The 12,601-nt window shown below is 47.2% G+C and overlaps 1 protein-coding gene across 1 annotated transcript in view; it reads right to left on the bottom strand.

The window, feature by feature from the left end:
• Window positions 1-253: 253 nt before the first annotated feature.
• The window catches only part of DENND2C (DENN domain containing 2C), a 28,992-nt gene continuing 16,644 nt past the window's right edge, over window positions 254-12,601 (bottom strand). The window contains 11 exon segments of the mRNA XM_021535293.2: window positions 254-645; window positions 1,205-1,291; window positions 2,358-2,597; window positions 5,276-5,381; window positions 6,310-6,351; window positions 6,679-6,856; window positions 7,204-7,352; window positions 7,972-8,112; window positions 9,270-9,347; window positions 9,685-9,754; window positions 10,420-10,529. Of these exon segments, the coding sequence (XP_021390968.2) occupies window positions 614-645; window positions 1,205-1,291; window positions 2,358-2,597; window positions 5,276-5,381; window positions 6,310-6,351; window positions 6,679-6,856; window positions 7,204-7,352; window positions 7,972-8,112; window positions 9,270-9,347; window positions 9,685-9,754; window positions 10,420-10,529 (1,233 nt within the window). The 3' untranslated portion in view covers window positions 254-613.

Genomic DNA, 12,601 nt, shown 5'->3' with positions numbered 1-12,601 from the left:
CCCCGCCCCCCGAGAACAAGCCCCGCCCCTCCGAGGCCAAGCCCCGCCCCTTCGCGGCCCCGCCGCTCCCGGTTTGACTCCAGCTCCGGCCCCGCCGCTCCCGGAGCGATTCCAGGCCTTGCCCCGCCCCTCCCGGAGCGATCCCGACGTGGCCCCGCCCCTCCCTGCCCGGTCCCGCCGCTCCCGGAGCGACTCCAGCCCTGGCCACGCCCTCCCCGCCAGGCCACGCCCCCTTAAGGAACGGAGACACGTGAACGGTTGGATCGATGAGCTGTTATTGATCCACGGAACTGGTTATCGGTCCGTGGAACTGGTTATTGATCCGTGGAACCGGTTGTTGATCCATGAGCTGCTATCGGTCCAGGAACTGGTTATCGGTCCATGGAACTGGTTATCAATCCAGGAGAGCAGCTATCAATCCATGGAAGTGGTTATCGGTCCATGAACTGGTTATTGGTCCATGAGCTGGTTATCGGTCCATGGAACTCGTTATCGATCCATGTACCCGCCGCACACCCGGAGCCCCCGGCCCGGCCCTCCCGGGGCACAGCTCGGTCCGGCCCCGGCGGGGTCCGCGTTCCCCCTCCCGCCGCTGTCCCGCAGCAGCGCCCGGTCACTTTTTCTGGAGGAATTTCATTTTACTGCCTGCAGAGAAAAAACAGCATTAGGAGCTTTAGGCGAGGGTGGTGAGGCTCGGGCACAGGTGCCCAGAGCAGCCGTGGCTGCTGGTGGATCCCTGGAAGTGTCCAAGGCCAGGCTGGACAGGGCTTGGAGCACCCTGGGACAGTGCAAGGTGTTCCAGCCATGGCAGGACTGGTCCCACCCAAATCATTGTGGGATTCTGTGAAATGGAGACACTCCAGGACTCATCAGGCAGAGGAACTTAAGGTGGAAAGCCACACATGACCACCTCTGCCAGCAGACAAAACTTCTGTCCCCTGGGCATGTCCCCAGCCAGGACCAAAGTTAAGGAACAAGCATGCAGAGCAGCAACTTCCACAAATTTCATCTAAAGATACAATATTTTAAAAAGAAAAGAAAAATCTTACACAGTGTTCAGTGTCCCCTGAAGGAGTAAATGTAAACAAGGGAACCCAGATACAGAAGGAGAAGCCTTTCTCTCTTTTGTAACAAGTGAATTATTCAATAGCTACAATTAATTTAAAAAATAAGCAATGAGCAAAAGCAAGGGGTGTTCCTTTACCAAGGCTGCGAAGGATTTTGTTCATTCCAGTTCGTTCTGTCTCTGGAATACTCTCCAAATACTCCAAGGCACGGACCTCAAAAAGGCCTAAAGAGAAGAAAAAATTAAAAATCACTCACCAAATCAGTTATTCCACCATTTAGCACGTGGCATCATGATTAACAAGGCCACAAAAGGAAATCCTGCATACAGTGTGTGTAAGCTGCAGGATCAAGGAGAAAGGACAGAGATGCAGAAATTCTTTGCTTTATAAACTGAATTCTTTTGAGTAATTTAGAAGGGCATGGGGCTATTCCATGTGACAGAATTCCAGCAGCAGAGGCAGGTGGCATTGTACTTCGAGAGGAGTCTGTGGAGCAGACTTGAAACAAGAAAGTGATGCCAAAACAAGAAACAAGAGGGCAATGCCACTGATGCCTCAGGTTTTGGCTTTTATATTTTTCAGATTCTGTGCTGCTTTAGTGTGTGGGTCTGGGGTCCATATTAGGGGATGGTGAGCTCTCTGCACAGAGCAGGGAGACAAAACAATTCACTATCTGGGGACCAAGGACAAATGATCCAAATCTCAGGCCCAAAAGCACAAACAACGTGGGATGAAGAGAGAAAAACAAGAAGGATGGGACTTCATGGGCTGGAGCTGTAATTGGACAATTAGCTCCAATATGCAAATTGAGCAGAACTTATAAAATTGAGAGACCTCGTGACCAGTTGTCCATTTTTTATGACCATTTTGGTTCATCTTGGGTGCAGCCCTGGCTGGGCTCTTGTGCTGCCAAGGTGGATCCATTGAGGAGATCCTTTTAATAAATCCCTACTTTATTCTTTAGCTCTGTCTTGTGGGTCTCAGATTCAAAGAGAGAAACAGAAAGTTTCTAACCAGGCAGAAGGCTGGGAATCTGCTGGAAAATAATGTAAATAAGAGGTTTATCTCCTTATTGTTCACATTGTTTATAGTTAAGTTCTATCACTGTTCGTCAAGCACTCTGCACCAATGGTGTGGTTGTTCTCACTTCGGGACCAATGGAATTGTCTGTATAAAGAGCGGTGCATTCTGAATAAACCAGAGTTTTACTCTCACAGCCTTCTCCATCAGTCTATTCATTCCCATCCTGCCTCGACAGCGTCACTGCCCAGCTCTTTCCCAGGGCATCACCTTTGGCCAGGCTCTTGCTGAGCTCGCGGTCCTGGATGAAGCCGGCGAACATCTGCGTCTCCATGAAGCAGTGCAGGAAGTGGCGCACGGTGCGCGAGCCGTGCGACTTGCGGAAGGGCTCGCGCTGGAACACGCGCTGGCCCTGCTCCGTCACGTTCATGTGCAGGGAGTAGTGCCCCACGATCTCCACGAAGAACTGCACAAAAGCCTCCGAGACCAGGGAGTTCAGGGTCGTGGCACCTGTGGGGAGGACATTTGTCACTTTGGTCATTCCTCTCCTGAGGATGTGTGTCATAGATTGCGAGGCAAGATGCATTCAGTTGTTGTCTGTTAGAGGTGAGGCAGTTGTCTTCTGTTAATTGGGCAGTTTTCTTTATCTCTTCCACAACCAGTCCTTTCTCAGGGGAGTCATCTGCTGATAACGAGCTACTGAATGTCACACCACGACTGATAAAAGTTACAGCATCCCATTATGAGATGCTCCACCCGGAGGGAGCATTTCTACCTGGATATAATCTTGAGTTTCTGGAACACCATTATGGCTTTTCCTGCACTGGATTACCCAGAGAAACAGCTGCCTCTTCAGAGGAAAACTAAACCTTTTTCTACAGGAACTGCACCCTTTTCTTCAGGAACTACATCTTTTTCTACAGGAACTACACCCTTCTGTGGAACTACACCCTTTCATACAGGAACACTGCTCCAACAGAACCACACCTGCCACTCCAGGAGGACTGCAGCCATAATTCCCAATTGGACTGCAGCCAACACCCTGACCAACAGGGTGTCAGGTTGTGTTCTGACTCTGCCAGTGTTGTTTTGGTTCACTGCATTGTTTATTTTGTCTTTTTATTTTCTTCCTTAATAAAAGAACTGTTATTCCTGCTCCCATATCTTTGCCTGAGAGCCCCTTTAATTTCAAATTGATAACAATTCAGAGAGAGGGGGTTTACATGTTTTTGTTTTTTTTTTTTTTCATTTCAGGGGGTGCTCCTGCCTTTCTGAGCAAACACCTGTCTTTCCAAACCAAGACAAGGTGACAATCTGGTCAGAGAGAGAGAAAGCTAGATTGTAGGTTTTCTGCTTCCTTTTTCTACCTCTATTTGGGTCAGGATTGAAGGCACTTCAGATGGTATTTCATGTTCAGACTCAGGTGTTTATAATTTCCTATCAATGTTCCAGTCTCACAGCAGTGAGTTCTGCAGTCTTTCATTAACCAGGCACAAAATGGCCAACTATCTCTCGTTACAAGGTCTTTTGAGGCTAAACTATCCAATTAAGAAATGACAGCTAAATTATTTTCTTTTTTAACCCAATAACTGATCCCTTGAAGCCTGCACTGTGGACTACTCTGTCCAATTACAAACCACCACCCAAACCCATGGAGAAGAAGGAAGAAGAAGGTGAAAAACAACCTGCCTCAGCTCTAAAACCTCCATCTTGATTCATATTTATTTCTATATTCTAAAACCCCAAACTCTAAGTTTTCCACCCTGTGACATTCCACACTTCCAACAAACTCCACACCCATAATCCCAGTGCTGCTAATTAATTTTGGAAGCCTTCCCCACAGCCTCAGGTCAATGCAGTGCTCTCTTGCAGGTCTGTGCCTTTCAGCACAGAAAATTTAAAATTCTCAGCATCCAGGGTTCCAACACTAGATAAGCTTTCCCATGAATTGGTCTGAGGGAGCTGGAGAGAAAGAATTAAAACAATCCATAGGTGGTGTTTTGTAATGAGTTGTTTTCCTCATAAGATGTTTACCAAAAGGGTGGGTTCTTAATTAGCCAATGGTGATGTGTTTTAATTAAAGGACCAATCAGGTCCACCTGTAGAGAAACAGAGTATAAAAAGGAATGGGTTTTTAATAAAGTGGTTATTAGCCTTCTGACCTAGAGTCTGTGTCACTTATTACCCGTTCCTGACTCAACAGGGACACTCTCCAAAAGCTGATAGGCCAAGAAACATTTATAATGTATTGTAATTAGGAAATAGTTAATTTCTGATTGTGAGGGTGTGAATTATAACACTGCATTATCTCACCCTTCACATGAGACTGAGAATGGAATAAAAGTTTTTAAAACACCTCTCAGTTGCCCCATCTCTGGGTCAGCACAGGGCTTAATGTGACACTCTCCTAAAGGAGGAGTGGCTTTTTCAGAGAGCTCAGTCACTTTTTGTGCTGTCTGTCTCAGACTAGGAGATTGCAGGTGATTGGTATCAAAGAAGTCTCAGCTCAAATATTCAATTTCCCAGTGTCAACTTTCTGCTGCAGCTGGGACAGGTTTGGTTCTAAAGCTTTTCCAGAATTTAAAACATCCATAATTTCATTGTCCCTGTCACACATCTGGTGTGTAACGAGCTGTCAGCTTGTAACAGGCTAAGTTTAATTCTCTTCAAAAATTAGGCAAACTACAAAAGACAAACTCTCTGGAAAACAAACTTTGTTTTTATGGAATTATATAATTTGTTGGTGCCATTCTCTCAAGCCACTCAGAGCTTTTTAAGTTTCTCACACTTCCTTATCTGATGAATCATGTATAAAGCAGTTCAACTTTGAAAATGATCGGCGCGATTACCCTCTAAAATACAGAAATTTGCTACATTCACTGAGAAAAACATTGTCTCTGCCACTTAGAAAAATACAACTGGATACAATTAAATTCAAAGCACAATGGAACTGATGCTGTTGGCCCAAAGGAAAGCACAGTTCTGCACACACTGATTGTGAAAAGAGGAACTGTCAGCACACCAAACTTCTCAGACATTCACAACAAGTTCTCAGCAAGATCACAGGGAAACAGCTCAAGTGTCACTTCTTAGCCTTTATTTCAATTTGCTCATTTTTATCAACTCCATGGTAGAGATCTGCTAATAGGAAAACATTTTTCCCTAGAAACTTTTTCCACAGAAAGTACCTTGTGTGTCACTCTGCTCGTGTGACAGGATTTCACTCCGTTCTTCCAGGATTTGTACAAGTGCAGCCTGGAGTTTATGGGGCAGGATTTCATCCTCATCTGATACCTACAGACAGAAACAGCCAAGGACTTTTGTGTTACTCGCATCAGCAGGAGAACCAGGGGGTTGATTAGAAATATTCATATCATGCCTAAAGCAGTTAGAGAGGAGTTATTCTGTGATATATCTTAAGGGAGACAATATATTTCTCTTGCAGCCACAGGAATTAAACACATTTGCTCAGCATGCCCCAAGTAGATTTTATTAGCGTCACACACACAACTGACCACCACACAGACTCAGGCTTATTTCACCAGTAAAACACACAAAACCAATAAAAGTCTGTTGAGAAAATATGACAGTTCTCAATAATATGGTTTTAAAAAATCCCCCATTCCTTTAATACCTTTCTCCAGTTGCAGGCTGCAATGCAAAACAGAACAGTGAGGCAAGGAAAAGGAGAAGCAAATATCCTGAACTAGTAATAAAATCTCCTGTATTTTTATAGCTACTTGTCTGGGGATGCAGAAGCACTTTTGGGGAAGTTCAGCAGAGAACTCCAAGTGAACTGTGATCATTTGGTCCCTAGACTGTCACTCCTGGGAAAAACAAGAACCCAAACCAACAAAACACCCCCCAGCAGGGTGAGAGAGGAGAAAGTGCTGTACAGAACAGGGAGAGACAGACAAAAAGCAGCAGAGAATCTCAGGGATCCCCTTCACCTAAGAAACCAAGTGAGTTTAAAAACTCAGCTCAGACAAGCAGCATCTTTGGCTTTGCAGAGCTCTCCACCTCATGCAACCTTAACCATGCAACAAGGATTTGTAAACCTGTTCCCTTCTCTGTCAGTTCAAAATGATTACAAGGTATTTCTTCAGCCACTGGAGTCTCCATATGAACACCAGTTTCTCCTGATTTCTTTTTATTATTTTCTTTCATCAATGCCTTTTCCTGGCATAAACCCATGAGTTACTGGTATTGTTATTTCACTCACCTCTTGCAAGAACTTGTCAGCACAAAGATCAACAATCAGAACCTGGGGAAACATAGAAAACACACTGACTCATAACCAGGTATGTTGCTGTATAGTAAGAAAACCCAGGTTTTTAATTTGTTTTTTTAGATGTGGGATGTTTTTTTAAATAGGGCTGTCACACACAAAACACAAGTTTTGCATAGGTGCAGTCTGCCTCTGAGAACAGTGAATATTTTTGACAATGCCGGAATAACCTGACATTTATCTGGCAAATTCACCAAGCACCTCAGAGAACTCTGAGAGCTTATACTCAGACAGAATCCAGAGATTATTCCAGAGAGGTCAACCTCATCCCACTGACATTGTCTGTGCCTCGCAAATCCTCACCTCCTCTATGGGCAGGTCCGAGAGCTGTGGCAGGCAGCAGGAGAGGATGCCAATGAGGAATGGGGTCGGAGAGCACACGATGTCGATCATGGAAGCTGGCAGGACAGGGATGTAGGTGTGCTGCCAGGTGAAGGGGTAAAGTGTTGCCACTGCAGCGTGCCCACATTTAGACAGAGTGCTGGAGAGGTGGGAGAAGCACAGGGAGGGTGGTCAGTGTCTCCTTCAGGGCAGTCTGTGCATCAGCAGAGGCCCCAAGCACCCACTTCTGAACTCAGTTATGGGGAGCTAAAACCACCATCAAACCAGGCTAAAGAAGCAGAAAGGAAACATTCCCTTATCTCCTCTTGTGTAAACAGCATGCTCCCAATTCTAGGCATGCACATGCTGTGTGGGGAGTGCAGAAGGTTTTCAACTGGAACTGCAAAACTAGACAAGCTTGCACATGGGACAGGTCCAAATGCAGAAGAAACAATAACATCCAGTGATGGCATCCGTCAGGAAGAGCTACTCAGACCTATCTCTTACCTTAAGTTGTCGGCCACAAAGATGACCCTCCTTTCCAGCAGGAGAGAGGCAAAGACCCGGATGGTGTGGGAGACACTCAGACACTGCAAGAGGCACTCAAAGTCAACGTGCTCCAGCCTGGAGTCCAAGGGGCGGCACAGCTCCATCACCTGAGAGCACACAGAGACGGGGAGAGCTGGGGGAGCAGCCCAGAGCAAGGAGCTCAGCCTGAGGTCAGAGCTCAGCAGCTCCTCCCAAGGGACAGGACCAGAGGCAGGACCCAGGGAAGGGCTGGAGCTGTGCCAGGGGAGTTTAGCTTGGGTATCAGGGAAAGATTCCTCCCCCAGAGGGTGCTGGGCACTGCCCAGGCTCCCCAGGGAATGGGCACAGCCCCAAGGCTGCCAGAGCTCCAGGAGGGTTTGGGCAATGCTCCAGGGATGCACAGGGTGGGATTGCTGGGGTGTCAGGAGTTGGACTCAATGATCCTTGTGGGTCCTTTCCAGCTCAGGATACTCTCTGAATCCATGATTCTACAGAGAATCCCTTGACCTAGACAGCTGGCATGGGGCAGCACAGAAGAGTGCCCCAGAAGCTCTTCATTAAGAAGCAGAGAATCACTTCCATGGCAGCAGATTCCACAGCAAACACATCTCTGGGACAGCCTCCCTTAAAACTTCAGGACGTTTTCTTCACACTAATTACTTCCAGGCACCACTGTGCAGTTTGCAAAGAGCCTCTGTGCCCCAGAGACTGAAGAGAGAGCAGGCAGCTCACCGTGACCCGTGTTACCTCATCTCCTGCTCCTGGCAGGAAGCTCCTGACGGTGATGGTGCGGCCCGGGGCGGGGAACGGCGCCTCCATCACGCTGCGCATGAAGGGGTGCACCAGCGCTGGGGACATCTCCCGCCTCTTCTCCACCTCATCCAGGATCTGCAGGGAAACACAGCCTTGGGTCACTGCTGCTGCTGAGCAGAGGGGAGAACCCATCAGAGCATTCCCACGGAGAAGGCTTCACACAGACCCACTGCCCTCTCCCACCTCGCTTGGGACCCCTGTGAAATTCATCCCAAATGTCTGAATGGTCAAACAGGAACAGCTTCCTGTCAGCACAACTCTCCACTCTCCTCCTACTGGAAGGAAATGTCTTCTATGTAGTAATCACATTCTCATTACTTAGAGGAGTTAAGAGGAGGAACACCCATCCCCCTCCCCAAGAAACCTCCCTACAATGCTGTTCTAGAAACTCTGTGCTCCAACAACCAGAACCATCTTTCATCAAAGCTTGTCCCTGTACTCTGTTGCAATAACTGCTCTTTATCTGCAGCAGCTTTCCCTAGTCTTCACCTCCTTATCTCCTCTCCTCATGGTGCTACAAAAAAACAGGGGAGATCCAACCTTGTCCCAAACTGATTTTCTATTTCCAAGTCACAGAAGAAGAGGATGAAGGGGCACAAAGAGGATGAAGGGGCACTGTGGCAGCAGTTCTCTGGCCACAGAGAGCAGGCACAGACTTTCCCAGGCACTGTCTGGGGAAGGCTGGGAGAAGATCAGAGAAAACAATGAGAAACAATTCTTATCTCCACTTGTTGCACCTGCTGTTGTGCCCATGTGGAATGTGTCATGGAGATTTGTTTACTAAAGGGTGATTTCTTAATTAGACATTAGACAGTGCTCGGATGGATTGACCAATTAGGTCAAAGCTGTATTGGACTGGCTCTAAGGGTTACTGAGTTTCTTAATAAGGATAGAATAATATAGTATAAGATGATATAAAAAAGCAATTGATCAGCCCTCTGCAATCATGGAGTCAATGCTAATTATTATCCAGCTGGAGGCCTGCAGTGACAGGGGCACCCTCAGTAACACCAGGTATAAGAAGGCCCTTCCTGGCAGTAATTGCTGAAGGATTTGTGCATTGGCTGACAAGGCTCAGCACCTGCTGATTTTATTTCCCTGCTCCAAGCAAAGACAGAGAGGAAGCGCCACTCTCCTGGGATGAGCTGCAATCACTAAGCCTGACAGAAGATCCAGTCACTCTGTGGAGCCTGCAGGCTGTCAGGGCTCAGGAACAGGCTGTGCCAGCTCACCTTGGAGAAGAGGTTGAAGCAGCCCAGGCGGCTCACGATGCAGTACACCTCGGGCAGGCGCTTCCCTTTCCCTTCTGGCTGAAAGGCAACAGCAAGCTCTGCTGAGAACAGGGGGGCAAGGAACAACCCAGCACCCACACTGCAGCTGATCTGCAGAATTCCTTCTGCTGCAGGCCCCCTACACTGATGACTACGAAGGTTCTTGAGGAACACCCAGTTCCAGGAGCTGCTTCATGCCCAGAGCCCATTTGGCTGTTTCTGAGCACCATCGTGACCCTCCCTTCTGCATCCCAAGGGCTGGCACCACCCCAGCAGCACAGGATGGGTAGCCCACATGGAAAAGCAGCCCTGAGTCATGTCCTGACAGTGCTCAGACAGTGCTCCCTGTACCCCCAGCCCTCCCAGAGATGCTCACCAGGAGCTTCCTGCAGTACCCGAACCAGCGGCTGCCGTCCTCCCCCGTCAGCACAAAGGAAAAGGTTTCACTGAGGAACAAGGCAGAGTCAGGGTTAAATTCACCACACAGCTCAGGGGGAGAGACTGACAAAACACACAAACTCCTGGTCATGCTGTCAGGGCCAAGGCATGATTAGAAAGACTCTGGGATCTGTTCAGGGTAAAAACTTGCAATCCATAAACTTTTCCATCTCTCCCCCTTCCCAGCTCCTCTCACTGTGCTTTTCCATCTCTCCCCCTTCTCAGATGCTCTCACAGAACTTTTCCAGCTCTCTTCCTTCCCAGCTCCTCTCACTGAGCTTTTCCAGCTCTCCTCCTTCCCAGCTCCTCTCACTGAGCTTTTCTAGCTCTCCTCCTTCACAGCTGCTCCTCACTGAGCTTTTCCATCTCTCCTCCTTCCCAGCTCCTCTCACTGAGCTTTTCTAGCTCTCCTCCTTCACAGCTGCTTCCCCATTCAGCCAAGGAGCAGAAGCACTTCCAGCCCTAGCAGCTGGCCCTGGACAAATTCCTCCTGCTTACAGGAAAGGCAGCAGCAGCCCTCTAGCCCAGCTCCATACCTCATCCTGCCTCCTACCACAGGGATTTCCTGGATCCTTTCCCCTCTTCCCCTGCTCTGGCTGCAGCTCCTCTGGCACAGTCCAAAGCTTTCAGCATTGCCTGTTTCAGTCACAAGTTTCCAAAACCAAATCTTTACCTTTGAAGGTCTGATGAAGGGAACCAGTCTTTGGGATCTGGAAAGCAGAATTTGGGAATGACCTTTAGCCTCTCTTCAGTATCCTTTGATGGTCTGAAGGGATGTTCAGGCTGGAGGGGTAACAGATGCATTTCAAGTCACTGAAGTTAGTGCATAGCTGCAGCATTTAAAATACAGAAAGCATCTTCCTGACACTTCCAAAGGCTGATCCATCCCATTGCTAATGCACAGGTAGAGGAGAACATGCTCTGATCATTAGCAGATTCCCAGTCCCCTCTTGCATTTTTCCTACTGACTGGACCTTTGTAAAATGGCCCAGCTTGGTAAGGACAGAGTAAGGATCTACAAGCATGGCTAGGTTTATTGGAAAATGTAGAAATGAGCCCCAAAATGATGGCTGGGTCAGCCTGCCTTGGTTCTACTTCTAGGAGACTTGAAAATACTATTAGGAACAGGAATGTGTTCAGCTTTTGATGTGCAGATCACTCATAACTGAAGTGCAACCCTGAATCATATGTTCCAGCCACACCACACGTGGGTTCAAATCAAATCCCTCAAGGACTCCAGGACATTTTCCATGCCCAAAACTGCCCAGAAAAGGCAAAAGAAAGGTGTTTAGATAAGAGGTTCCATAAGAAATGTAAGGAAATTTTACACATTTAAGTAGGAAATGCCCCTGAGAAGTGGAAAGTTTATTGCATGAAGTTGATTTTAGGCACTCAGCACATCCAGGCTATTCCAGTACCCCAAGCTGTGACAGCACAAAGTGTTAGGAAAACAGAACAGCATTTTCACAGAGTGACACTTGTACAAAAGCTTAGATGTCCTTGGGCACACTGCCCAAAGCAGAGGGTGACAGCAGATTACTTGGAAGCAAAGCTAATATTAGAAGGGAGACACCCAATCTGACCCACTGTCCCATCTAAGTCACTCACCAAAACACTTTCCCTTGAGCAGAAGATAAATAAATTTGAAAATATTTTTTTTTGTGTCAGTGCCTTTATAAAAGCCAGTAAAGAGCAGAAGGGGAAGCCTGCCGTGCCCTTCCCAAAGGCAATGGACAGACTGAGAGGCTGCACCAGGGAAAAGCCAAATCTGCTTCACTCCTTTCTTCCTCCCAACACTCTAAAGTCTCACTTTTAGTAAGTTTTATTTGGGTGTGTTCAGTTTTACCCATTAAATTAACACTGTGCACTCTTTCTGCTGTAGTTCCTTATTCATCTTGTGAACCCAAGGCATTTACACACTTAAGACACTTGGAGTTATTTGCACACAAATCCTTTGGGACACTATGGGATCTGCTGGGTTCCCACACAACCTCCCTGAATGGATCTGACATCTCCTCTGTGTGGATGAATGCAGAGTCCTCAATCATTCCTGGCTTTCTGATGGCATAGCCAGAATTGCTCTGTTCTGTTTGCAGTGGAAGGCATCAAGACACTGACAACTGAATATTCATCTCAATCTGGTACCACAGAAACATCAAGGCTCCCTCTCAGCTTCCCAACTTAGTTCACTGAGCTATAATTCAGTCACACACAGGTTTTGTCACCCATTTGGCTGAACAGCTTATTTCAAAGGATTTGGTTTAGCTTCAGCTTCCACAGCTCTCCTGGTTTTGGGGGCTTGTACAAACAGCTTTGCCATTTTTTTATTATTCTTTCTCAAAACAGTACATATAAGCATAAAAGCCCTGGGATTCCAGTTCCTGAGCACCATCAGTGCTTCACTCATTGTTTGTAAGGGACAGACTGCCAGGATGAAGTTCCTGCCAGCTTTGGGACAGAGCTCTGCACTCCTTCGTCTCCTTTAGCTGGTATCAAATACCCCATGGCTTAATAAAAATTTGAATTAAGTAGGAAAAAAGCAGTTCAAAAAACACAATAAACTCATTATCAAGACACATATTCAACAACCTCCTGACACCACTCATTAGGTGTGTGACAGAGCAAGGTGCCTCACATTCCAAGCCCAGGTCCTGACCAGAGTAGTTCAGGAGGGGAAACAGAGCTGAGCAGCTCCCAGGGCAGGCTCCTGTAGGAATGTGCCCCTTGTTGACGGAGTAAATAAGTTCCCCTTTGTCTCCTTAAAAAAGACAAAAGCCCAAAAGTTTCTCTCCTCAATTTGGTTAAAAGACACCTCATAAGACCTTAGAGACTTGACCTCAAACTTAAAGATAGCT

The sequence above is a fragment of the Lonchura striata genome, chromosome 30 (genome assembly GCF_046129695.1).
Source record: "Lonchura striata isolate bLonStr1 chromosome 30, bLonStr1.mat, whole genome shotgun sequence".
In the NCBI taxonomy this organism is placed as follows: Eukaryota; Metazoa; Chordata; class Aves; order Passeriformes; family Estrildidae; genus Lonchura; species Lonchura striata.
This window is presented reverse-complemented; position numbering and strand designations above follow the sequence as displayed.